Source organism: Pongo pygmaeus, chromosome 7 (assembly GCF_028885625.2).
Source record: "Pongo pygmaeus isolate AG05252 chromosome 7, NHGRI_mPonPyg2-v2.0_pri, whole genome shotgun sequence".
Taxonomy (NCBI): Eukaryota; Metazoa; Chordata; class Mammalia; order Primates; family Hominidae; genus Pongo; species Pongo pygmaeus.
In genome coordinates, this window is record NC_072380.2 from 79,130,792 (window position 1) to 79,158,593 (window position 27,802).

General features: G+C 40.5%; 2 protein-coding genes across 24 annotated transcripts in view; one reads left to right on the plus strand and one right to left on the minus strand.

Annotated features, from left to right (window-relative positions):
- Positions 1-5,930: 5,930 nt before the first annotated feature.
- Positions 5,931-27,482, minus strand: COPS5 (COP9 signalosome subunit 5). 4 transcript variants are annotated; one of them, XM_063668839.1, is made up of 9 exons: positions 27,128-27,482; positions 24,921-25,333; positions 22,267-22,501; positions 21,136-21,264; positions 20,441-20,506; positions 19,597-19,682; positions 13,959-14,070; positions 8,624-8,772; positions 5,931-6,169 (listed from the first exon to the last, which is right to left on the minus strand). In XM_063668839.1, exons 2-9 carry the CDS (start codon positions 25,061-25,063, stop codon positions 6,085-6,087), a joined length of 1,005 nt encoding a protein of 334 aa, XP_063524909.1. In that variant the 5' UTR covers positions 25,064-25,333; positions 27,128-27,482; the 3' UTR covers positions 5,931-6,084. The 4 variants fall into 4 exon arrangements, with proteins under 4 accessions (XP_063524909.1, XP_054353551.1, XP_063524911.1 ...); XM_054497576.2 differs by lacking the exon at positions 27,128-27,482 and having other exon boundaries at positions 24,921-25,524; XM_063668841.1 differs by lacking the exon at positions 27,128-27,482 and having other exon boundaries at positions 25,173-25,193.
- The window catches only part of CSPP1 (centrosome and spindle pole associated protein 1), a 136,540-nt gene continuing 134,232 nt past the window's right edge, over positions 25,495-27,802 (plus strand). For 5 of the 20 annotated variants that reach the window (XM_054497552.2, XM_054497555.2, XM_054497556.2 and 2 more), the window contains exon 1: positions 27,400-27,526. In XM_054497552.2, the coding sequence (XP_054353527.2) occupies positions 27,429-27,526 (98 nt within the window). In that variant the 5' untranslated portion in view covers positions 27,400-27,428. Of the gene's footprint in view, positions 25,588-27,353; positions 27,527-27,802 lie in introns of those variants that run through there. The other 15 variants (XM_054497548.2, XM_063668831.1, XM_063668830.1 and 12 more) reach the window with 8 other exon arrangements.

A 27,802-nucleotide genomic window follows, 5' to 3' on the forward strand; every position in this document is an offset into this window, starting at 1 on the left:
CAACATGGAGAAACCTCGTCTCTACTAAAAAATACAAAATTAGCCAGGCGTGGCAGCGCATGCCTGTAATCCCAGCTACTTGGGAGTCTGAGGCAGGAGAATCGCTTGAACCCAGGAGGCGGAGGTTGCAGTGAGCCAAGATTGCGCCATTGCACTCCAGCCTGGGCAACAAGAGTGAAACTCCATCTCAAAACAAACAAACAAACAAAATCACATATTAATTTATTCGCCTAGTTTGTGTTACTTTATTTTCTAAGCCCAGAACCTTAAGATAGCTTCAATTATACTGAAAAGATACGCAAGAAATGATAGATGGATTATAATAGGAGTTGAAGTAAAAAGTTAAAGCTAATTCTATATGTGTTTTAAAGGACTTATTTAGCAACATCAATGATACACAGAATAAATTCAACTGAATTTAAGGATGGAGTATGAAGTAGCAAGTGCTAGGAACAAAAATGAATCATATAAGTTAAACATTTATTTGGAGATGAATTTATACCAACTGATTTTTCAGGAAGGTAAGTAGTTTAAAGTAACAACTATCAATGGTAAACATATTTATAGTTTTACAATAGGTACTTATAATAACCCTCTGAAATCTAATATAAAGGCTAAACAAAGATTTATTGTAGACAATATACTTTTTAAAGCATATGCCTCTTAGGTTTTGAAAAGCACAACTGTAGTTCATCAAAATGTGCCCAAGGCACAAATACCATTTTACTCAGTCATTAGAAACTTTAGCATAATTGCTTAGTATAATCCAAAGAAAATATGAGCATTGACATCAGGGACTCTCCAATTTGTTAAGCAGTTGTTCCATAATTTTTGGCACCAAGATAATCCACATGTTGAAAAAGCAATTAATCATTGGTGTTAGTTATCAAGCTATGATTTTAGCTGTTTCCTCCCAAATGACCTGAAATGATAGAGTTCCTGATTTTATTTTCGTAATATTATTTCTGAGATCAAAAGTTTAAGTATGCCAATCTGGTCACAGTTGACCTGAGTTTCTTGTGTTATTAGATTTCTAAAGTAGGTTATAACTTTATGTTTACAAAGATAAATGGTATTTCTTCTGGTAGTATAAGGATAAAAATTTTAGAAACCTTTAGAAACCTATAGACTGATTATCTCAGAAGTAGTTACTTAAACTAGCATTTTGGCCCCAAGAAAGTAAATTTATTTGCTGTTGGAGCTTGTACTGAAAATAGGCCAAAATGAGAGAACACACAACTAGACTTGCAATTTTCTAACAAGTATTTTATGAATACAATGGCATAGATACATCAATTATTAAACAGTGATGACATTATTATCTCATTATAATTTAAACAGAATTATATTTTATAAGAATGAGCAAAAATAAAAGCTGTCATTCTGTGTAGTGTATCTTCCTGTCTTCAAAACTAGAACAAAAAACCACATTACTCACCATATAGGTATATTAAGTTATAGTTAAAACAATCCATAAATATAGAAACCTTGGATACTTAACAATCTGTGTTCAGTTGAGTTTACTCAGCTACATGTGGATACAGTGCAGACTTAGTAATATAAATGAACTCTTCTCTGCATGCATGGCTTGTGCATCTGTACCTCATCACTCACAGAACAGTTTTTGGAAACTTTGAAACTCTGCAATATGCAGCACACCTACCCTCCAACAGTTTCTCTGATTCACCGTAAAGTTCCTTATGCTCCTGCTCTCTTCTGTGTTTATTTTTAAGTGGCTGCTCTGTGGGGCGGTTTATTCTATTGTGCAATGCAGTGATTTTTCAAAGTCCTGAATACAAGGTAGTCATACTAATTTGTGACAACAATCTTCAGACTTGATCCCTCTAACGAGCACATGATGTTTGGTCTCAGAGCTTATTTTCCAAATTGAGAAACAATGGAGCGCAAACGGCTATTCTTCCGCTATTGGCTTTTTTGTTCTTGGCAGTACTTGCGTGGTGTGTTGTTGTTAATCAATAAATAAAACATGCAGATTGAAGTACTAATATAACTGGACAGTGTAACACAAAATGGTACTACAGGCATATTGTACATGTCAACAATATATATAAGGTCATGTTGTTGACTTTTTGGAACTAGGACCTTGAGATATTAAAGCAAACTGGAAAATTTGGAACACCCTCGATTCTGGTATCTCACTGTCCTCCTTAACTGGCTCCAATCCCCATTCCATATCCAGTGACTTCTCACTCCATCTCTGCTCCAGCCTGGGCTTCTAGTCCTGCTCTGGCTCATTTTATTACTTGGACATTGGGATTTTTTATGATAATTGATATTTCCTGTATATTATCACCAAAGAGCTTTGGAAATTATCTCTGAAAAATTTGAAACTGAACAAGAAACAGACTTCACTTGGGAAAAATGGCCTTTTCAGCTTTAAGTAGCTCAAGGCTGTAAGACAATGCTTTGCAGGAGAAGGCAACCCCAACTTAGTTTAGTCAACCCCAACTTAGTTTCTAAATGATGGCTGCAAATTGAACCCTGATTTCCTAAAAGCTCAATGTTATAAACTGGACACTAATACCAAAAGTAATCATGAAAATAGATTAAAATGTAAAGAAGTGCTTAAAAATATTTGTAAAGGATCTCTTTAGTAAAGTAGCTACATTAAATGAAATGCAAATGCCTCATTCTGGGGCTGTTATTGCCTGGGCTGGGTGGTTGCTTGAGGGGACGTTGGTGGTTGTGTCTGTAGCATCAATTGACCCACTGCTTGTGCATTTTGGTTTATTGTCCCTATTTCCAGCTCTAGAAGTAGCCCTTAATTGATCTCAGCAGTTGCTATATGTAATCCCAAAGGTGGGCTCATGACTTTTTAGGTCAATCAGAGTGAAATCAGAATCTTTTTTTTGACAATGAGCCAATATATTCTTTTTAAGTTACTTTTTTGTTTTGTTTTGTGGTTACTTACAACCAAGGAATCATTACTGAAATACTGACACTTCTCAAAATGAGTCCAATGAAATTAGGACTGAAAAGCTTTCTTTCCCTGGTAATTCTCTGTTGTAAGCATAGGTATTTTCCATCCCACCAAGATAATTTTTTTTTTTTTTTTTGAGACGGAGTCTCACTCTGTCATCTAGGCTGGAGTGCAATGGCACGATCTCTGCACACTGCAGCCTCCACCTCTGGGTTCAAGCACTCCCCTGCCTCAGCCTCCCGAGTAGCTGGGACTACAGGCATGCACCACTACATATGGCTAATTTTGTATTTTTAGTAGAAACAGGATTTCGCCATGTTGGCCAGGCTGGTCTCAAACTCCTGACCTCAGGTGATCCACCCGCCTCGGCCTCTCAGTGTTACGATTACAGGCGTGAGCCACTGCACCCAGCATCCAAGATAATTTTAATTAATAAGTTTACCAGTGTCAAATTAAATGTGGATTGTCAAATTAAATGTGAATAACTGTATTCAAGTCAGGTCAACTTGGTCAACTTGAAGTCAACTCCTGATCTCAAGTGATCCGCCAAACTTGGCCTCCCAAAGTGCTGGGATTACAGGCGCCAGCCACCGTGCCCAGCCTCCAAGATAATAAGTTCACCAATGTCAAATTAAATGTGGAATGCCAAATTAAATATGAATAACTGTATTCAAGTCTTGGAATGAAAACTGCTAATGTTTTCATGGTGACTTCAATGACTCCTTACTTTTTCATGTCAAAACCTTAACCATTTATTCATCTCTGTGAGAGAAACCTCAATTCATTTGTTTTCCGAGAATGACTCAATATGATGCTGGCGTTGCTATATCTAACTGTGGCAGTAACTGCAGATTTTGGGTGTTCTTTGGGGGCAGAAAAGATTTTTTTTTTTTTTTTTTTTCTGTAGAGACAGGGTTTCACCTTGTTGCCCAGGCTGGTCCTGAACTCCTGAGCTCAAGCGATCCACCCACCTCAGCCTCTCAAAGTGCTGGGGTTATAGGCATAAGCCACCACTCCTGGCTCATGATTTTTGTTTTAAAGGGCATAAAAATAGAGGTCAGGTTGTGCTGTCTGAAATTTGGGGGGGTGCCTCCTTTAAAGGGATATAAAACAGACCAAAAAGTTAATATATCAGCAACCAAGTATTTGGATATTAATTGGCTTCCTCATCTTAATAAAAAATCTGCCTCATTGCTAAATCTAACAAAACTCGTGTTTTTTTTTCCTTGACCTTTTGTACCATGTGAAGTCACTGGTAAGTTCCTATTTACTTATTTATTTAATTTAGAGACAGGGTCTCACTCTGTTGCCCAGGCTGGAGTGCAGTGGTGCAATCATGGCTCACTGCCACCTCAACTTCCTGGGCTCAGGTGATCCTCCCACTTCAGCCTCCCAAGTAGCTGGGACCACAGGTGCATGCCACCACGCCTGGTTAATTTTTGTATTTTTTTGTAGAGAGATGGTTTTGCTATGTTGCCCAGGCTGGTCTCAAACTGCTGGGCTCAAGTGACCCTCCTGCCTCAGCCTTCCAAAATGCTGGTATTATGGGCCATGCCACCATGCCCTGCCGTAAGTTCCTTTTTAAAGGTTTCTTACTCCTTGGCTCCTGTGGTCTCCTCTTCCTCTGCCCATTTTAAATATCTGATGTTTCCATGATTCAGTCTTGGGCCCTCTTCTCATTCTTTATTCTCCAAGGGTTATCTCATTTGCTGTCATCTAGGCTTTACTGCCAAATCTGTCAACAGGAAGCTCTTAGAAAAGACAATCTAGTACATTTTTGCTCTGTTTAAAACTCTCTAACTCCCTAACGCTGTTAGGATAAACTCCAGAATGCCACCACAGGATCTACCCTGGTCCTACCTCTGAAGTCATCTCTTGTCACTCCCCAAGTCCTACTGACATATATACATATATATACATACACACACACACACATTTTTTTTCAGACAGGGTCTCACTCTGTCACCCAGGCTAGAGTACAGTGGTGCGATCATGGCTCACTGCACCCCCACCCCCTGCCACTGGCTCAAGCAATCCTCCCACCTGAGCCTCCCAAGTAGTTGGGACCACAGATGTGCACTACCACACCTGGGTATTTTTTTGTACTTTTAGTAGAGATGGCATTTTGCCACGTTACCCCAGGCTGGTCTCGAACTGCTGAGCTCAAGCAATTCTCCTGCCTCAGCCTCCCAAAGTGCTGGGGTTAAAGGAGTGAGCCACCATGCTTGGCCCTACTTACCAATCTTAAGTCTAACTGAATCTCATTTCTTTGAAGGTTCTAGGTTCTTGCTTTCTACCTCTGAGCTTCTACACACTGCTGTACTCCCTGCCTGTAATAGTAACCACCTCCCTATTACTCTCTTCTGGCTAATCCTTTCATATTTCAACTTAATGGTCAGGCCACATCCTTCAGGAAGCCAACTTTGCTAACCCCTCTTGAGGATATGCATTCCTCCCCATGAGTCCCCAACACACTTTATTTCTCCCCTCATAGCAGTATCTTTAAGTTCTTGTTAATTAAGCTTTAGCCTCCAGAAGTTCTGTGAGGACAGTGGCCATGTCTAGCTTGTTCAGCATATTTCCAGAGAGTAACAGTCGCCAGCTCAGGAAAGGTATGTGATGAATATCTGAAGGACTAGATCCCCTGTGCTAGGCTGTCTCTAATAAGTATTTGATTTTCAGGAAAATAATTTATGGTACTACTCAGTTAATGTTTTGCAGGAACATTAAAAGTGTTCCTAATACATTATTAAAATAATTAACTGTTAAATTATATTTTACTTACAGACAGTCAAAAGAAGGGACAAATTGAAAAGTGGTTCTGACAATCAGTATGGCAAGTGAAATGCTGAAATTCTTTGACTAATTTAGATAGTCTAAACTCTTAAAAATAGAAAGTTCTAATAAATATATTTTCTCTCATATTCAAGAACCGTAATGGATACTAGAAAAATATTGCGAATCTTCCCACAAAAAAATCAAAGGACAATTTCATTTTAAAGAGCTTTATTACAGGATATTAATATTTAGGACACTTCAGAGCACCTTATACTTCTAATCGGATTTTGGGTAACTGGTTTTAAAGTGTTACTTGAATATTTTTCTCATACTGTCTTTCAGGTAAAGTACTTCTCAGAGACCGTTTAAGAGATGTTAATTTGATTAAACAGTTTATCCTTAATAACCTGAGACATCAATCCATGGATAGCTTCTATGGTAGTTTTACAGCTGGAAAAAAAAAAACACACATCACATGATGTCATAAATTGAAAACTATTTCAAACACACAAGATCAGCCCCAATCCATCCATGTAACTCCAATGAGTTTAGTTTTTTATTCATACTTCTCAAACCACCCCAATCTGAAGTTTTCCCTTGTGATTTTATTAGTCTTCCACATGTATTTTTGACCATTTCATTACTTACTAGAACTTTCACAAGAGAATGACAACATAAAATTTGGTACAATTGTTCTGTTTTAGAAGGTGAGTAAAATTATACAAACCTGTAATTAGAGATTGATTCTAATATTATATTACATTAAAATCTGTTATTCCTTGTTTATTACTTAGGATAATTTGACAAATAATTTTAAAGAATACTATGCTTTTTTCTGAAATAATCACAAGCATCCTCCAACAATTAGAAGTCAAACTTAGGTTAGTGGGTGAAGGCCTTAGATTTTAGAAATGATAAAAAGTATAAGGCAAAAGAAATGACAAAACCCCACCAATACTCAGAAGAGATGCAACTCTTGTAAAGCTACCCCAAAAAGGAAAACTCTCTACTTTTGTTTACTACTTCTGTTCTATTTCTTATATAATTGAAGACATTGCCATAGTAAAATTTTTGCTTCATAAGAAATTGAGAAATAAATGTAGATAAACTGATAAATTACATACATAAAGACAGATGAACAAAACACATACTCAAAGCAAGTATCTAAAATGACTCCTGATGCCAACGAAAAATACTTTTTTTTGGAGACAGAGTCTCACTCTGTCACCCAGGCTGGAGTGCAGTGGCACAATCATGGGTCACTGCAACCTCTGCCTCCTAGGCTCCAGTGATTCTTGTGCCTCAGCCTCCTAAGTAGCTGGAACCACAGATGTGTGCCACCATGTCCAGCTAATTTTTTTTTTAATTTTTGCAGAGATGAGGTTTTGCCATGTTGCCCAGGCTGGTTTCGAACTCTTGAGCTCAAGCAATATGCCTGCCTTGGCCTCCCAAAGTGCTGGGATTATAAGCATGCGTCACCATGCCCAGCCAAAAAATGCACTTTTATGCAGGCCACTAGCTCTACCTTCTAAAAACGCACTGAGAAGATGGCAGTGAAATAAGGCTAACCCAAAATGACCTCCAATCCCAGGATACACTTTAGCTACTCTTTTCTCTTCTTTTCCCTATAAACCAAACCAGTTCTTAAAATAGATACCAACATATAAGTGTGTATAGAAGTCAATATGTTTCTCCCTTCCTTTCTGCCCCTAATTATTGCATTACAATTCAAATTTCTTTTCTTTCTTTTTTTTTTTTTTGGAGACAGAGTTTCGCTCTTGTTGGCCAGGCTGGAGTGCAATGGTGCCATCTTGGCTCACTGCAATCTCTGCCTCCTGGGTTGAGGTGATGCTTCTGCCTCGGCCTCCCGAGTAGCTGGGATTACAGGTGCCTGCCACCACGCCTGGTTAATTTTTGTATTTTTAGTAAAGATGGGGTTTCACCATGTTGGCCAGGCTGGTCTTGAACTCCTGATCTTAGGTGATCTGCCCGCCTCAGCCTCCCAAAGTGCTGGGATTACAGGTGTTAGCCACTGTGCCCGGCCTAAAATTCAAATTTCTGTGAAAGTAAATGTTATTAATCTTTGCAACTTTGTATAGCCTATATATCTGAAGGTCCACATAATTATTTCATAAGTTATTAGAGAACACATCCCAAATTTGTTCCTAATAAAATCTTTGGTAGTAAAATTTGGGATACTAAATTACTGTTTTAGAAGCACAATTTAAGAGAGAGACAATCACTTCTGTAATATCTTAGGATTTAAAGCTTTATTGAATATTATCATCTTGTAAATTTAAGAAATCCTAATTTTGGCTGGGTGCGGTGGTTCAGGCCTGTAATCCCAGCACTTTGGGAGGCCCAGGTGGATCACCTGAGGTCAGGAGTTCAAGACCAGCCTGGCCAACATGGTGAAACTCCATCTCTACAAAAAATACAAAAAAATTAGCCAGGCATGATGGCGGGTGCCTATATTCCCAGTTACTTGGGAGGCTGAGGCGGGAGAATCGCTTGAACCCGGTAGGCGGAGGTTGTCACGCCATTGCACTCCAGCCTGGGTGACAGAGCGAGACTCTGTCTCAAAAAAAAAAAAAAGAAATCCTAGTTACACACACACACACACACACACACACACACACACTTTAAAGATCCACTTAAGGGCTGGTTTTGTCACTGCTTAGAACTTTGATTTAAGCCTTTTAATGTTCTTACCTGAGGTATCCTAAATTTTCAAAGTTAAAACTTGTGTCTGACAACTCCTACAGTTTCTAAGAAGTTAATATTCAGGTACCATTCTAAGTTGTAACTAAGTTGAGCCATAAGGAATCTGAATACTACTATTGTTTGCAAATTTTGAAAGAAAAAGAGTTAGGGGCAACAGGAATCTTATAGATTTACTCTTACCTGTCTCTCGTAGCTTTGGCAAGTTTGTCTTCTGATTTTCGGTCATGCGTTTCTAAACCCAACATGAAACTCCCTCGTCCCAGCTGGGCTTCTGACTGCTCTAACTTTTCAGACAAATCAAAGACCTGACCAGTGGTATAGTCTGCATTCTGCGGGGAAAGTGGTATTGTGTCACTGCAAAACACAAGTCTACCATTTAAAAATCTATATATTTTAATGTAAACTAATTTTCTACAAAGAATATTTCATTTGCAAAGAATTCCACTATAAAATCTGAGTGAATAGTCAGTGAGGAGAGAAGTCAAATTACATTTGCAAATCTGCTTCCAAATTCAGGCAGTTCAAGTGTAGATAGATGTTTTCCCTTTTATAATTTCAAGATTACTTGGAATTTTTCTCCTTGACTGCTTAAATCTAATTATTTGTTATTATGGGAGGCTTTGAAGTATACAGACCTAAGTCCAGGTTCTGGAACTATGGCAGATTAGTTGAAGGCCTGAGGTATGCCTCCAGGTTTTCTTCTGAAAATGGTAAGGGAGTCGATAATTCCTACCTTAGAGCTACTGTGAAAATTAAATGAAGTAATGCATATAAAGTTTTTGGGACTGTTCATGACACCTAGTAAAGGCTTAGTAATATTAGCTAATTTTGCTATTGTTTTTGTTGAACTTTTAGAATTAGTACTTATGACAATATTTATAAAAATAACATTTTAAAAGCTTTTCTGGGTCGGGCGCGGTGGCTCATGCCTGTAATCCCAGCATTTTGAGAGGCTGAGGCAGGTGGATCACCTGAGGTCAGGAGTTCGAGACCAGCCTGGCTAACAAGATGAAACCCCATCTCTACTAAAAATACAAAAAAATTAGCCGGGCGTGGTGGTAGGAACCTATAATCCCAGCTACTCGGGAGGCTGAGGCAAGAGAATCGCTTGAACCCAGGAGGCAGAGGTTGCAGTGAGCCGAGATTGCGCCATTGTACTCCAGCCTGGGCAAACAAGAGCAAAACTCTGTCTCCAAAAAAAAAAAAAAAAAAAAAAAAAAAACAACTTTTCTGGTTACAAAATTAATAATTATACAAAAAAATTTGGAAAATGTAGAGCAATATAAACAAGTAAACAAACACATCTATAATCTCTTCACTTAGCTTAGCTATAACCACAATTATAGAGCATTGCTATATGCTCACATGTATACCTACATTTGAGAAACTATAATATTACATATTTTACCAATATTTTTATGGGGTATCACTTTTTAATTATAGTCTAAAACACAAAAAAAATTCACAAAGTTATTAAGTATACATTATATTTCTTTCCTAGATCTTCAATAGAAGAGTATGAAGAGGAAATAAACTAGTTGGCAAAAAGTAGTATGTTGTTCTATTTGCTCAGTTTGCAAGGAGAGACAGTCAGTCACCAAACAAGAAAAGTTATTTGCTGCCATCACAGCTTACTATAGGGAGCTCTTTAAAATGCTACCAGTTCTTCCAATGATTTTTACAAACTTAATATTTTTTAAAAAATGCAATTATATTCATTTTGTCTGGATCTAAATGGTTTAGGAAACCAATGTATTTTCCTCCCACAGACTTGGAAAAAACCCTAAAGTTTATAGAGCTATTTAAGCCATAAAAATATACGCTACCAGAAATAGTTATATTATTAAAATGACAATAAAAGATATCCAATTACATTTCAAATGTGCAGAAAATGAATATAGTAAACTAATTTCTTAAATTTGAAAATAACTTAGGTTACATGCTATAATTAATGTCCTTAGCTGGGGGAAGAGAGAAGTTGAACATATATCTACATATTTATTCTTAAAATGCTGCAATGTACTATACATAAAACGACAAAAAGGGAGAAATGTAATTTAACCTTTTCTTGATTATTAATGTCCTCATCTATGCAATGCTGGAATACAGGGACAGAGACATTGGGCTGAGTAGGTAGATCTGCTTGCCTTATACAAAGGTTCAGACTGCTCTGATCTTAACAGTGTTTTCTCCCCTTGCCATCAGGTGTCACTTCTGGCTGCTATTAGTATACTTGCCTCTAAGGAAACAACACATATAAAACACTTAGCAGTGTCTGGCACATAGGAAGCATGTAACACATATTTACTATTATGATCATTCTCCATCCTAATTTGCTACTTCTGACTACTAAGGATAAGAAATAAGAACAGATACTGGGCGCCGTGGCTCATGCCTGTAATCCCAGCACTTTGGGAGGCCAAGGTGGGCAGAAGGCTTGTGCCCAGAAGCTCCAGACCAGCCTGGACAACACGGCAAAACCCTGTCTCTATGAAAAAATATAAAAAATTAGTCAGGCATGGTGGTGTACATCCTGTAGTCAGGAGGCTGAGGTGGGAAAATCACCTGAGTCCAGGAGGTCCAGGCTATAGTGAGATGTGATTGCACCACTGCACTTCAGCCTGGGCAACAGAGTGAGACCCTGTCTCAAAATGAAATAAAATAATAAAATAAATAAAATAAAATAATAAAATAAAATATAAAATAAAATAAAACGAAAAAAGGAAAAAAAGAAAAGAAAGCTTGTCAGAGTTGTATTTAAAATAACAGTAAATACACTGCTTCACTTGACTAGCCTAAAAAAAATTCCAGCCGGGCGCGGTGGCTCATGCCTGTAATCCCAGCACTTTGGGAGGCTGAGGCGGGTGGATCACGAGGTCAGGAGTTCAAGACCAGCCTGGCCAAGATGGTGAAACCCCATCTCTACTAAAAATACAAAAAATTAGCCGGGCGTGGTGGCACGTGCCTGTAATCCCAGCTACTCCGGAGGCTGAGGCAGAGAACTGCTTAAACCTGGAGGGGCAGAGGTTGCAGTGAGCTGAGGTCGCGCCACTGCACTCCAGCTGGGGTGACAGGGTGAGACTCCATCTCAAAAAAAAAAAAAAAAAATTTCAGTAAGTAATAGGCTTAAGTGAGGTCTTTTCCCATGAATATAATGCACCAAATTAAAAAAAATCATTTATTGAGGCTTTATTATATGCCAGACACTTTGCTAATTGCTTTATATAAAGTAGCCCATTTAATTTTCTCAGAGTACTTAATGATGTATGTAGTATATCATCATTTTACAACAAAGAAATGCTTAGTCACATTAAATAACTTTCTGAAAGTCACTCAGAACTAGTAAAGTGGCAGAGTTGTTTTCAAAGTCAGTTTTATTTTTTAGTATAGATATCATTTATTATAGAAGAGACATGGAAATTATTTACATAATTAAATATTTCAGAACTTAAGTGCAATGAGCAGCTTCATGTTGATGGCATTTCAATAGTGATTTACTTCAGTCTACATACTTTCTAAGAATGTCAGCATCTCTAAATAAGAAATAATCTGGCTGGGCATGGTGGCTCACGGCCTGTAATGGCACTTTGGGAGGCCAAGGCGGGCAGATTGCTCAAACCCAGGAGTTCAACGCCAGCTTGGGCAACATGGCAAAACCCTGTCTCCACAAAAAGATACAAAAATTAGCCAGGTGTGGTGGCTCACCCTTGTAGTCCCAGCTACTTGGGAGGCTGAGGCAGGAGGATCGCTCAAGCCTGGGAGGTTGAGGCTGCAGTGAGCTGAGATCGTGCCACCACATTAGCCTGGACAATAGAGACAGAGACCCTGTCTCAAAAAAAAAAGAAAAAAAAAATCCTTGGCCTTCCAGGTCAACTGAATAAACCTGAAGAGTGGCAAAGTAGTTCTCTACTTCTGTGCCTCCATATTCTGGGAGAATAATTCTTTATCTCTAACTTTCGCATTAACTGGTTGAATCCACCTTTTCCTTGAAAGCTCAATCCAACAGCTACTACTGTTGCTTGCAATGGTTTACCTTGAGATTTTTCTGGAAGCGTAATGCCTCCTTTGGTTAGTTTCACCTGTACTCCTTTCAACCAATACTCGATCAAAGAGCATAAGAAACTTCTAAGTGCTGGTCCTGCTATGACTCCTGCTGCTGTAGCTCATATTCTCCAAACCCAGTTTATTTAATTCTAAATCCTGTGGTTCTAACCACTATATATACTGCAGTATATGAAATGGCCTACTTTTTTAGAAAAGTAAAAAAATTGTTCCTAAGTTCTAAATATAGAGAAGCTTATTAAATATCCTACCAAATATGTTAAGTTTTTATGATTATTATCAGAAAAAATTCGGTGATACTCTTTTTTTTTTTTTTGAGACGGAGTCTCGCTCTTTCACCCAGGCTGGAGTGCAGTGGCGCGATCTTGGCTCACTGCAGGCTCTGCCACCCGGGGTTCACGCCATTCTCCTGCCTCAGCCTCCTGCGCAGCTGGGACTACAGGCGCCCGCTACCTCGCCCGGCTAATTTTTTGTATTTTTAATAGAGATGGGGTTTCACCGTGTTAGCCAGGATGGTCTCGATCTCCTGACCTCGTGATCCGCCCGCCTCGGCCTCTTAAAGTGCTAGGATTACAGGTGTGAGCCACCGCGCCCAGCCTCTTTTTTTTTTCTCCCAGTATCTACTGCTTTAAAGTAATGCTATTCTGATTCCCTCTGGGAACTTCTCCTCCACATTTTTAGTCCTTGAGCTCCTGAAGGAGTTTTCTACGCTGCGGCTCAGCAGTAAAGCACTTGCTGTGGCCCAAGCCGCTCATCAAGCTTATTCAGTTGGCCCACACCAGGCCTAAAGATGGGCATGTGATTAAGTAAAGCCAGTCAGACACAATGAAGTTTTGCCCGGAAATATGTGTGTGTGTATGTGTGTATCTTGACCTTCTCTTTGAACATGAAGCTGAGAGACCTGGAGGTCTAAAGCCAAAGCTGCTGTCTTGCTTTCACATGAAGCCTGAAACGAGTGGTAACTAAGATGAAATCAATGCTAAGAGAGGAAAAAAAAAAAAACAAGACCTCATAATATTGGTTGAATGCAAACTTAGCTGTGCCTGAATTAAGCCCTATTCCTCAACTTTGCAACTTACACAATTCCCTTTCTTGTTTAAGCTAGTTTCATTAGGTATCCTGTTACTTGTAACCAGAGTCCAAGCTGAGACACTTGATACACAAAAATCAATATGTGTATTTTTTTAATCCATAAATCTCCTTATGGCAGGGGCAGATCTCACCCTGATCTGGACACTCTATTTGCTACTTAGACTTGGTCTCTATGGGTCATGACACAGATCCTGAATTGGCCTAGAATCCTAATCCAGCTGTGGTGGTGCAGAATCCCACCTTAGCTCTGGTGTCTTGGCCAAGTCAGGTACAGCCTTTCTGTGAAACAGTGTTTCAGATATTAAACGGCTATGGAGCTTAGATAAAATTCAAATGCATTCTTTACAAGTATAGTACTTACAGTAAGCAAGCTAGAGGAACTCAACGTATTCACCCAGTATTTATTCCACAATAGCTCGAGCAATTTGCGATCCAAAGAGGATTTGAAATATGAGACTTCTAAGGCATAATATCTATGAAATAAAAGCATAAAATTTAGTAAGTAAAAAAAAAATTCAACTACATCACATAAAACTTATGGCCAGATTTAAGTGAGTTACACTTTATTCTCAAATATTCACATTTTAGTTTTTATTCCAATAAGGCAATAGCTAACCATGGTTTCCTCACACTTCAAGGGTTGTGGATCCAAATCTCCTACTAAACTTCTTGTTTTATTCCTTTTTTTCTGTAGAGCCCAGAAATTCCCCAAATGTTATTAACAACCAGTCAATACTTCTGAATGACAAGTTTATTCCTGTTACTGAGTTCATAAATGCAAGCCAACAGCACATAAACTTAATGAGCTGCCTCTCTAGGGTCAACTATAATTTTTGTTAGCCTCTTTAAAATAATAAAAATGACATGTGGATTCCATTCTTCCCTTCCTAATTCCCCAGTTAGGACCTACTGCTTTTTGAAAAGCAAATTTTAAGGTAGGTCCTTAAGGCATCTAAAATAATTGCTCCCACTTTCAAAGGTGCCTAATTAATCATCAGGGCATAGTAAGGAAAATCTAGTTAAATGTCTGAAAAATATATATATTTTTAAGATGTAAACTTACATCTAAAACTTACACATGCTTCTGTGTATCAATGGATATAAAAAAGCATGAGACATCTTTACCTTAAGGAACTCAACATTTATATGGTGGATGTGGTCTAAACCCACAAAAAAATTAAATATAATGATATACATTGAATAACAGTAAGTGATTCTACAGTGCTATATAAAATGAATCACCTACCAACTAAGGGTTAGAGATAATAAGTATTCTTCATATAGAAGAGCTCAAATGATCACTTGGAGCTAGAACTGCCTGAGAAGCCTCAGGGAAAAGGCAAGGTGTAGGGTAAACAGTTTTGAGTCTATGGTATGGATATGTGGAGAGCAAGGAGGGCATTAGGCAGACAGCATCAACACACAAAAAGGAAAGACATGTAAGAGATAATAAGGCAATGGGTTTAGCTGGAAAATTTAGCAAGAGAAGACTTATGTGAGGGGAAGCTAGAAAGCTATGCTGGGGTCTAGGTGTTGAAGGATGTTACACAAAAGGTTAGGAAATTTTTTTTTTTTTTTTTTTGAGACAGAGTCTTGCTCGGTCGCCCAGGCTGGAGTGCAATGGCACGATCTCAGCTCACCACAACCTCTGCTTCCCGGGTTCAAGCGATTCTCCTGCCTCAGCCTCCCAGGTAGCTGGGACTACAGGCGCCCTCCACCATGCCCAGCTAATTTTTGTATTTTTGGTAGAGATGGGGTTTCACAATGTTGGTCAGGTTGGTCTTGAACTCCCAACCTCAGGTGATCCACCCGCTTTGGCGTCCCAAAGTGCTGGGATCCACAGTGCTCGGCCAAACTTTGGGAGACAGAGGCAGAAGAATCACTTGAACCCGGGAGGTGGAGGTTGCAGTGAGCCGAGATCGCGCCACTGCACTCCAGCCTGGGCAACAAGAGCGAGACTCTGTCTTAAAAAAAAAAAAAAAGAAATTTAAACTTTATCCTGTAGATACCTGGGACTCTTGGAAGGTGCTTGAGTAGAATGGAAGGTACTTGAGTAGAGTAATAATACAGTCAAAGGGGTGTTTTATAGAAGCCTGGCTGTGGCAGTACCATCGGGAGATATTACAGGAGAGCAACTGGAGGCAGGGATTCCACAAAGGAAGCCACTGCAGCAGGGCAGATGAGAAGAGACAGAGGTTCAGACTCAGAGGTTAGTGGTGCAAAAGATAAAGACACATAGGCACCCTTTTAAAAACAGAATGCTTTTTCTGAGCTGCAGTCTCACTCTGTCACTTAGGCTGGAGTGCAGTGGTGCAATCTGAGCTCACTGCAACATTTGCCTCCGAGGTTCAAGTGATGGTTCTGCCATAGCCTCCCGAGTAGCTGGGATTACAGGCGCCCGCCACCATGCCCGGCTAATTTTTTGTATTTTTAGCAGAGACGGGGTTTCACCATGTTGTCCAGGCTGGTCTCGAACTCCTGACCTCAAGTGATCCACCGCCTCAGACTCCCAAAGTGCAAAAATGCTTACTGATTAAAGTTTAGTGTGAGGAAATAAAACATAATAAATTAAAGACATCATGCCGGGCGCGTTGGCTCACACCTGTAATCCCAGCACTTTGGGAGGCTGAGGCAGGCAGATCACCTGAGGTCAGGAGTTCGAGACCTGCCTGGCCAACATGGTGAAACCCCGTCTCTGCTAAAAATACAAAAAATTAGCTGGGCATGGTGGCGGGCGCCTGTAATCCCAGCTACTCGGGAGGCTGAGGCAGGAGAATCGCTTGAACCTGGGAGGCGGAGGTTGCAGTGAGCTGAGATGGCGCCACTGTACTCCAGCCTGGGCGGCAGAGTGAGACTCCATCACACACACACAAAAAGAACATTTTTGGGCTGGGCGCGGTGGCTCACGCCTGTAATCCCAGCACTTTGGGAGGCTGAGGTGGGCAGATCATGAGGTCATGAGATTGAGACCATCCTGGCTAACAAGGTGAAACCCCATCTCTACTAAAAATACAAAAAGTTAGTCATGCGTGGTGGCGGGCGCCTGTAGTTCCAGCTACTCGGGAGGCTGAGGCAGGAGAATGGCGTGAACCTGGGAGGCGCAGCTTGCAGTGAGCCGAGATCACACCACTGCACTCCAGCCTGGGTGACAGAGTGAGACTCCATCTAAAAAAAAAAAAAAAAAAAAGAATATTTTTGAATATTCTAGCAATTCCAGGTTCAAAATTCTAGTCTTTAGCAATGTAGGCCGCTAGCAAAGTAGGTATCCCTCTTTGGTAGGCTCATATTTCAGAGTGGCAAGGTAAGGTATTTGCCAAAAGAAAGTTCTTTAAGGCTTGGTATGCAACAAGATCTTTAAAAAAAAAGTTATTGGCCGGGTGCGGTGGCTCACGCCTGTAATCCCAGCACTTTGGGAGGCCGAGGCAGGCGGATCACGAGGTCAGGAGATCAAGACCATCCTGGCTAACACGGTGAAACCCTGTCTCTACTAAAAATACAAAAAGTTAGCCCGGCGTAGTGGTGGGCGCCTGTAGTCCCAGCTACTCGGGAGGCTGAGGCAGGAGAATGGCGTGAACCCGGGAGGCGGAGCTTGCAGTGAGCCGAGATCGTGCCACTGCACTCCAGCCTGGGCGACAGAGCCAGACTCCGTCTCAAAAAAAAAAAAAGTTATTTAAGGAAGACAGAAGGATAAGCTAACAGAATAGACAAACAGGGAAAGTAGATCTGTTTGAATACCAAAAACATAAAGTGTCTCAATCTTTTTTGTTTCGAAGTATAAACCTTTGATACCACTACAACTCAATATAAATAAAAAAAATTGAGAGCTCCTCTGAAGATTAAAGTATCACAGCAAAGGTATTTCCAGGCTTAGGAGCAATTCTCTCAAACAGGAATTATTTAAATTCTTTTTAATAGGGCAAACTAAATAATTAACACTAAACCTCTATCGGAATATATATTTGTTTCTATAGCTGGGCACGGTGGTGTGCCTGTAGTCCCTGGGCAACCTAGTGAGACTCCATCTGACATAAAAAAACAGGAACCAAAAAAAAGGAAGAAAAGAGAATTGTATTTACAGAAATATGTCAGAGACTACTGAAAACCACATATATTTAAAAATTCAATTTTAGAAATTCTAGAATTTTCTAAGAACCTCTATATAGAAAAATTACAGCAGTAGCAGCACATGGGTAGCCAAAGTATTCTTTGAAGTTGGCATAAGTGGTATAGAGAAAAGGGGGCAGTAGGTAATCATTTATTCATTTAAGCAGCAATTTTTTTTGGTGCCCTCTCTTCTATGTGGCATGCCCTGTTTTAAATCCAAGGATACAGCAGTAAATTTGTGTTCACATTCTAAAGGGGTCAAAAAAAAGATGTCAAAACATATCAGATGGTTACAGTGCTAAGAAGAAAAAGCGGGGAAAGAGGAAACAGAAGGTGTTACTTTACATAGGTAAAATACCACACCATGATCATGCCTAATGAACTAATGAACATTTTCTATTAGCATGACCCTGTAAACAGATACTGAATGCTTAAAGCAGTTAGCGAGCCACATGGAAATAAGAGCGTTCTAGGCAGAGGGAACAGCAAGTGCCAGTGCTCTGAGCCATGAGCCTGCTGGCACATTTTACAAACCATAAAGAAGTCAATATGGCTGGACTGCAGACCAGCAGAAGTTCAGTGATAAGAGATGAGCTCACAGAGGCTGTAGGAGCCAGACCACACAGAGTTGTGTAGTCTGTAATAAGGACTAAGGATCTTGTTCTTGGTGAGATGGGAAGTCATTCTGAAAAGGAAGAGTATGATCTGGCTTACATCTTAACAGAATCAGTCTCGCTGAAAACAGAGCTTTAAGAAGTGAAGGGCACAAGTAGAAAGACTCGCCAGAAGGCAAGTGCTTGATTGAGGCTCCAAATGGCAGTGGGTTGGGTGAAAAGGATAGTAAGAGAGGTGGTGAGATATATTTAGAAGGTAGAAAAAACTGTCCCCATTGGCTTCTTTAACATTAAAATAATTTAAGATATAATTCATACATCATAAAATTCACCATTAAAAAAGGTACGCAGGCTGGGCACAGTGGCTCACACCTGTAATCCCAGCACTTTGGGAGGCCAAGGCGGGTGGATCACAAGGTCAGGAGTTTGAGACCAGCCTGGCCAACATGGTGAAACCCTGTCTCTACTAAAAATACAAAAATTAGCTGGGTGTGGGGGCACACGCCTGTAATCCCAGCTACTTGGGAGGCTGAGGCAGGAGAATTGCTTGAACCCAGGAGGCGGAGGTTGCAGTGAGCCAAGATCACGCCACTGCACTCCAGCCTGGGCGACAGAGCAAGACTACGTCTCGGGGGTAGGGGGGAGGGTATGTAATACAGTGGTTTTTAGTAAGAATTCTTATACTTTATAACTTTAACTTTTTAATATGGCTTCTTTAGTCTTTCAAATCTTTCAAAGATTAGAAAGAATCTTTGTTCAGTAGAAATTACGTACTTTGAGGGCTGCAGACATGCTAGTGTCAGCTGGCCCTGAACCCATCTTTCACTTGTTATGATTTTATATAGGCCAAGTATCTTGTACATTAAAAAAAGTTTAGGTTGTGTAAAAGGCAAATGACATGTTAGTTTGAAACATTAATAAAAAATGCAAAAGAAAAAAATTTAGAAATGCAAACATTCACCTAAATTCATATGCTATTATTGTAAAAAGTATCATGAAATGCATTTTGTCTATGCCTTTTTTCTCATCTGTAAAATAAGGGGCTTGGACTGGTTGATATCTAAGGTTTCTTTCAGCCTCCTGAGTGCTGGGACTACAGGACTGTGCCACTTCATCTGGCTAACTTATAACATTTTTTGTAGAGATGGGGTCTCACTATGTTGCCCAGTATAGTGGCGAATTCCTGTCCTCAAGCAATCCTCTCACTTTGGCTTCCCAAAGTGCTGGGATTATAGGTGTGAGTCACTGTGCCTCGCCCAGATATGTTTTTAAATTACTTACTGTTTGCAGTGTACACCAAAATCTTCTATTTTATTAAGTGGGATAGTCTGGTACTCAGAAGGTCCTTCATCAGGAGGTTTGTAGCCCTAAACAAAAATGAGGTAAACAGAAGATGAAAAAAAAAAAAAATTGTATATATATATATATATATATATACACACACACACACACACACATATATATAAACGAGAAAAACATCATGTTTTCTATGGAACTTTCTAATTATAGCATTATTAATTTTCGGAGGCAAATATTTAGCATGAGCATTCTAATAAAAAAAATACTGTTTCTACTTTCCCCCCACCCTGTTTGGTGGCTGTAGGCTGGATTTTGCTTACAGATTTATTTTTCTTCTCCTTAGGTGATGTACTTTTGTTCTAATAACTATTTCAGATTGCAGGCTCCTGCCAGGGAAGGAAATAGACCTATAGATTTAGCTTGTTTTTTCTCTAGTACCTGTCAGAATGCCACAGGCACACAGATACTTATTAATAAATAAAGACTACTTTCCCAGTAAAATTAACAATATATAACATAAATGTATTACCCTTTGCTAGGGACAGCTTGTGGTAGTTTACTATTTTGTAAATATTATTAAATTGTTTTAATAAAAAGAGATATTGCTAATGTCTTTAATAATAAGTCAAATATTTGGAATTAAAAAAATGTAAGGACTTATAATTTTAAAAATTACTAAGCATTCCTACAGTCCCAGCTACTTGGGAGGCTGAGTTGAGCCTAGGAGATGAAGACTATAGTACACTATGATCATGCCTGTGAACAGCCACTGTACTCCAGCCTAAGTAACAGTGAGACTCTATCTCTTAAAAAAAAAAAAAGTTACCTTTGGGTATGTCCTAAAGGCGCCAAGATTCACTTTCCCTGCGGATATTGTTCTTGTTGGATCAATCTATAAGAAAGATATATTTAATATTTGCTGATATAAAACTGTATGCCTTTTATTTAAACATTATAAACCTAGAAATGTATACATACATATAACACTATATACATACACAATAACCAAATAAGAATAAACCAAAAAACCATAAAAGTTCAGTAAGAGGGTAATATAAGTGTCTCGCAGCTAACTTAGAGATTCAAATTATTATAACATTTAAGAATATTATTTGAAGTTTGCTCATCTATTTTTAAAAAGTTTTCTTTCTTCCTTTTAAGAGGTGAATAATTCCTACCTTCCTCATAAAACCTGGATTGCACTTAAAACCCTGAAAATAAGAGCTGTTCTAGCAATTCCTGCTTAACTCAGTTCAGTCAACACTGATTGAATGCCTATGATGAGCTGGCACTGAGACATAGATGCTATGACTCCCCACAATTTACAGAGGGGGGAAGTGAGATACACAGTGGTTAAATAACTTGCTCAAAGTCCCAGCTTCTAAGAGATGGAATTCACATTGAAACCTAGGCAAACTGATACCAGAGCAATTTCTCTACTACACTGTTCTTATTTCTCAGTATACTTGCTTCAGCAAATCTTCATAAAGAACTTAATTAAACTGGTTTTAAAATTCTTACCACCACTGCTACAAATGGTTCCTGGAACTGCTGATTGAGCATCTGAGTACTAACATCAATCCCAGAAAGCCAGCAGCCATAGCCAGGGTGGCTATGATACCACCCGATTGCATTTTCAAGGCGGCCAACCTAACAAATGAAGGGGCAAAAAAGTTTAAGATTACTCTTTAATTAATTTACAAGGTACCAGTACAATAAGGGTAACCAGTCTCCTTCCCATCTCCTTCTCCTCAATTACCCAGTTTTCTCAGCCCAGATGCAAAATCTATAGGCAATTGCTTACCCTTACAGAGATATTCTTTGTATACAGAATACATATTCTTTGCACATATACAGATTGATAAAAACACACACAATAGCATACCACATAACATAATAATGTTTTACACTTTGTTTTTTCACTCAATAAACTGCTTTGGAGTTTGCTTCACATAAATCATCAATATATATGATGGTTACCTTTTTATTTTTTTTTCTTTTAAAGGCTGCCTGGCAGTCCACTGATAGATACACCATAATTTATTTAGCCAGTTTTATACTCAGGAACTGAGTTAGGTTGTTTCCAAATTTTTTATTTTAAACACGTATCTGATAATAAGTGTGAGTTTATTTAAAAAAAAAATAAAATCCATGCCATAGACCGGGTGCAGTGGCTCATGCCTGTAATCCCAGCACTTTGGGAGGCTGAGGTGGTGGATCACTTGAGGACAGGAGTTCGGGACCAGCCAGGCCAACACAGAGAAAACCCGTCTCTACTAAAAACAGAAAAATTATCCAGGCCTACTGGTGCGTGCCTGTAGTCCCAGCTACTGAGGAGGCTGAGGAGGGAGAATTGCTTCAGCCCAGGAGATGGAGGTTGCAGTGAGCCGAGATCACGCCACTGCACTCCAGCCTGGGCAACAGAGTGAGTCCCTGTCTTGGGGGAAAAAAAAAAAACAAAAAAACAACAAAAAACAAAAAAACAATGCTATAAATCTTATCAGGCTTTTAATCTCATACATTTTACATATAAATCATTAAAATTTAAATATACAATTTCATGTAAAGGGGATAATTTTAAGTTTAGAAACTCAAAAGTCACCTTGAGACTCTAACTTGCAATTACTAAACTATAAGAAACAACATTTTTACCTGTTTGGCATTTTCTATGTATGCAGCCATGTATTCATATGCAGCAGCCTGAGCATTTACTCGGGTTTCAGTACCCTCCACAGGCAAAGCAAAACTGTCCATAATGATCATGGTTTCACCATCCACCTTTCCTAGCATCAGACCCATCACTTCCAAGTTGCCTCCTGATCTGGCATGCATCACCATCTTCAGCAGAGCCAATGCTGAGATTTTGCAGTACTTAAAGTAATGGTGACTGCAAAACAAAATCACAATGTAATTAAATTTCTTATATAAAGTAAAATTTCAGAAAAGTTTTTATAAAGGGAAAGAGTGAGTATTGAAGGAATTTAGAGCGATGGAAAGGGAGTGTAGACTACGGGGAGAAAAAGTATAAAAGAACAGTTTTTGCAGGCTGGAAACAATAAGTATGTCATAGTGCAGCAACGTATCCCCCTTGGGGGAGGGGGAAAGTCTGAAATAGTTTTTTAATATGCTATTCAAACAAGGGAGTAACATGACCAGTTCAATAGACTTTTTCTCCATTAATTTGGAATCACCCAATCTTGGATTCTGACTGCTTGGATGGTTGTGCCTAACTGTTCTGAGGCCTAACTTTCTGGCCTAATGGTTAAGAATGTGGGTTCTGACATTCATCTGCTAAGGTTTGAATCTTGACATTGCCATTCTCTAGCTGTGGTATTGGGACAACCCTGTAATATCTGTGCCTAGGTTTCCTTTTCTGTAAATAGGGATATTCATAATTGTTGTTAGGATGAAATAAATGAAATAATGTATATAAAGTGCTTAGTGCCTTACACATACTAGAACCCTAATAAGTGCTAGCTGTTATCAGCATTATTAACCTGTCTCTTAACCCTACTCTCAAAGAACAGAGTGTTGAAGGGTTGGCTTCCCTGTTATATCAGCCTTAAATTAAAAAGTAGCCCTAATATCCTAGTCTCCTATGATCACTATTTCAGAGTTGGTCATCAGTGAATTAAACTCTTGAATAAAATTACATTTTGGTCTCATTAATGCAGCCCAAGACAGCTAGGATGAATATAATTAGAGCCACAATTAGACAGTGAGGCAGGCCGCCAGTTTCCAAATATTTAAGAGTACACGAACCTAAAATGCACAGCCTGTTACAGAAGCAAGCAGATAACCAAGCAACTTAAGCAGCCTTACAGAGCAGTCAGTCAACGTCTCTACAAAGCCTTTTTAGATGTCTGCCCACAGAAAGAATCCAAATTTAATTCCTAAGCTTTGCCAGATTTCAACCAAAAGCTGAAAAATGTGTAGACCTCATGTTGGAAGTCAAGACATGAATTTTAATCTTGGCTTCTCCCTTTACTGGAGAAAAGAAGAAAGACAAGTTACTGTGCTCCTATTACATACATTCTAGATGACTCTTTTTATACATTATCTCACCTAAACTCTATGACAATACCAATAAGTAGGTCTTATTTCCACATTATGACAAATGAAGATGGATAAGTAAATTTCCTAAGGTCAATCAACTAGTTAGTGACAGCTGTGAGATTTGATCTTAGGTCTGACTATTGCTCAGTTAAGAGTTCACTTATCTCAATATGATCATAAATTACATAATGTATTCGCTTGTTTTTTAATTTGTAAAAAAAGGATGGATATACTGTACTGGGTTGTCATGAAGATTAAATGACGTGGAAATCTCCAGCTAGGTGCTTCCGCAGTTCACCATTGTGGAATCTGAATACTGAGACACAAGGCTAGCCTTGTAAAAAAACTGTGAGGCAGTAGAAGTATGTCCTCTTGTTGACCACAGCTCTTCTTTCTATCTAACCATTAGCTTTCGTGCTCTTTTTACTCTCTCCCAAACATAACCCGTAATAATCATCTTTTCCTGAGAGCAGGAAATCTCTCAGGAGATGCTCTCAGGAAAAGATAAATATTATGGGTAAAGATCCCTCGACTTGTCACCACTCCCAGGGAAAAATGGATATTGTTGAAGGGCAATAGGTCTTAAGCTCTATTTTTATAATTTCTGGCTTATGGGAACTGGTGGAGTAACATTTTAGAGACCAGGTAGAGCCTCCGTGTGCCTCCGAAATAATCACCAGCAATCAAAAAACTATTACAGGCCCAGGCCTCACGCCTGTAATCCCAGCACTTTGGAAGGCCAAGGCGGGAGGATCGCTTGAAGGCAGAAGCTCGAGATCAGCCTGAGCAACACAGCGAGGACCCATCTCTATTAAAAAAAAGAAAAGAAAAGAAAAGGAAATAGCTCATAGCTATTTTTGAGACCTTGGGCTGCTGACTCGATTTGTGAAAACAGCTGCAGTCCCCAGTTTGGGATTAGTTGAAGACCCAAACAAGGTGCATGTCGACACTGGGTTCAAGGCAGGGTGGGTGGCATATATGACAGTACGGATGTTCAGAAGTGACAACTTAAATCACCGCTTGTTGTTCTCCCCTTACATCATCCGGGGGCAAATGGATTAAAGCGACAGAAAGGGGAGTGAAAGCCCCAGCGGAGGGCTTAGGCTCTACTTGCAGATCCAAGGCAAAGCATATTCTGTCCCCCTCCCCGTCTGTGAAAGCTCTTCACCCCTTTCGCCTCCCTCTCCCTCTGGGTCTCTTAAACTCCGCCACCCTTTCCCTCCCCTGCGTCTCGCCAGGGACCTCCTCACTCCTTAGTCCAGGGCTTCGCCGCCAGGATTTCTTGCTGCTGTTTCTTGTCGTATTTGTAGATTTCATCGATACTCTGAGCTTCCTGCATGTTGTTGGCCAGTTCCCAGGTTTTCTGGGCCATACCGCTCCCGGACGCCGCCATCGCCGAGGAAGCGGAGAAGTTGTCGTCTCCACAACCAAGACGAAACTTTACCTCGCTAGATTTCCGGGTGTGGGCCTTGACCCTCCGCACCACGGGAACAAACTCTTACCTAGACCCTTGGGGCAGCCATGACACCTAGAACCGGAGGTGAAGTTGGTAGAGACCATTCAGGGAAGACAGGGACCTTTCCGGGACATGACGATATAAACAGCAGTTACAGTAATAGCGAGAGACGAATCTTCTTGTTGCTTAAATGAGAACATCTTGTCTCTGAAAATTATATGTGTGAAATAGAACAAACAAAATTATAGGGAATGGGAATGGTATAGTCCTCCGCACCGGAAGAAGGGCATGTAACGTTATTCGAGAAACTGGTATTTGCCTTCTCTGCTTGTACTGCGCAGGCTCGGCCTCCGCCATATTAAAGGTAGTTGGAGCCTTAAGAGTGGGATGTGTAGGGCGGAAAGTGTTTTTGTGTGGGTATTGGTACCTTAAATGAGATAAGTTTGTTGGAAGACTAAAAGGTAAGGCTGACTGTTGTACAACTGAGCTAAAAGTCGTTCTGGAAGCTGGTTGAGAGGAAGATAAACATGGCATTTCCGTTTACTTTAAGATGACTCACTGCACATGCGTAAAAGCTAACGGGCTCGTGGTGGCTTGGCACTTCACTTGCAGACGGGCTTTTTCTATCGATGCGAGGAGGCAGTGGGTACTCCTTGATTGCTGTTTTGCGCGTTGGTAAAAGTTAACATCTACGTATATATAATGTGCCATTACTGATCTGAAAATGTCCGGTACTCAGTTCTTGTAACAGGTTACAGTTAAATCTTTGGCACTCCTGTGAACCGCATTTGTTCCCAAAGCGTAATTAATCTCGGCAACTGGTTTGTTTTCTTCCTACAGTTAATACAGTGTTTAATTTTTTTATTAGTTTACGTGTTTCAGGTTTTCTTTTTTCTCCATCTCATTCCTCCATCCGTGCAAGATTTTAAGTTTCAAGACACAGGGAGCAGGTCAGCGTTCCTTGTTTTATCTCCTAGCACCTAGCATAGGTGTTCAAGATTTTTTTTCCTTTCTTTCCTGAAAAGATAGCATCACAGGCCTGGCGCAGTGGCTCACGCCCGTAATCCCAGCACTTTGGGCAGCCGAGGCGGGCGGATCACTTGAGGTCAGGAGTTCAAGACCAGCCTGGCCAACATGGTGAAAACCCGTCTCTATTAAAAAAATACAAAAAAATAAGCCGGGCATGATGTCCCGGCTACTCAGGAGGCTGAGGCAGGAGAATCGTTTGAACCCAGGAGGCGGAAGTTGCAGTGATCCGAGATTGCGCCACTCCAGCCTGTTAGACAGAGCTAGTCACAAAAAAAAAAAAAAAAAGAAAGAAAAAAAGAAAAGATAGCACCACAGCTGTTAACAACCTGGCCCCTATGCATCTCTTCCAGCTTCATCTCTTTTTAGTCCCCCCTTGAAACTTTTCATTCTAGCAATGCAGATATCTTTACTTTGGCTTTGCATAGGTGGTCAGCATTGCTTGAAACGCTCTTTCGTAAATTTTCTGCCTGGGAACTCCTATTAATCTTTAAAAATGCAGTCCAGTGAGATCAACCACGAACTCTTTGTTGACACTCCAATTATCATTCCTTCCATGATGTCTCTAAGTCTCCGTAGGTGCTTCTATAACTGTTACAATGCGTTGTAATAATCAGTTAAGATAAAAACATTAGAATTATTGAATCCACACCACAGCTTGCTGTTTTGGCACTGACTTTCAGTTGAAGAAAATTTCCTTTAAAACGATCTTACAAAGAAATTTAGGGTAAAATAGTACATTAATACCTACCCTTAGTTCCATTCTCCTGGGAAACTAGAGGTCTCTTTTCTAGTGGTAGCATATGGCCATATGCGATTGTATTGGGGTGAACTGAATAATATGTTGAAAATGGTAATGAAAGCCCAGGACCCACCGTTGACCACACTCCTGGGCTAGGAGTAATGCCCTGAGAGGTATGCCAACAGTTTTCCTCTCAATACCACCCCTCCCCATTTTTCTTTCCAGGCTCTTACACTGTTCCCAAGCTGGCTGGTGCATGGCAGGTTGGAGAGGCTGGAATAGATTTAGCCTGAGAAGTGGCCCCCACAGTTTAATAGCCCCTGGGCACAGCAGGAGAACGAGTTGTCCAAGTCCCCAGCCAGGGTGCTGGCGAACCGAGAGAGCAGCGGGCAGCTTATGCGGCCTCCGGGACAGCAGGGGGCTCTGTCTTGCCGCGCGGCCGCCTGCAGTGGGGGCGGGGCCGTACCCGGCGGATGGCCAAGGGCCGGCGGAGGGCTGGGCCTGAGGGGCGGAGCCCCGGCCCGGAGGTCAGTCATGCTGTTCCCGCGCCAGGTGGCCGCTGTTACCTCTTCGGTCCGCGACGATCCTCTAGAGTACTGTGTGTCTACGCGGACGCGAGCCCGCTCCCCTGAGTAAGAGTCAGCTAGCCGCGGATGGGGAGCGTGAGCGGCGGGGTGTGGTCCGCAGTGGTGTAGGTTGAGGGTGGAGGGTCCTGGGGCTGCATTCGCTGCCCCGGAGCGGGGACAGGGGCATTGGCTCCCTCGGGGCGTAGGTCTCGAGGCAACTAGGCCGGCGACCTGCCAGAGTTACAGGCTCTGGAATCGGGGTGGAAGGGGGAGGGTTTCTTGTCGGCAGGGGGTCTCGTGCGGCTGGGCGCGGTGGGGGAGGTGCCCGAGTTAAGGGTGTGG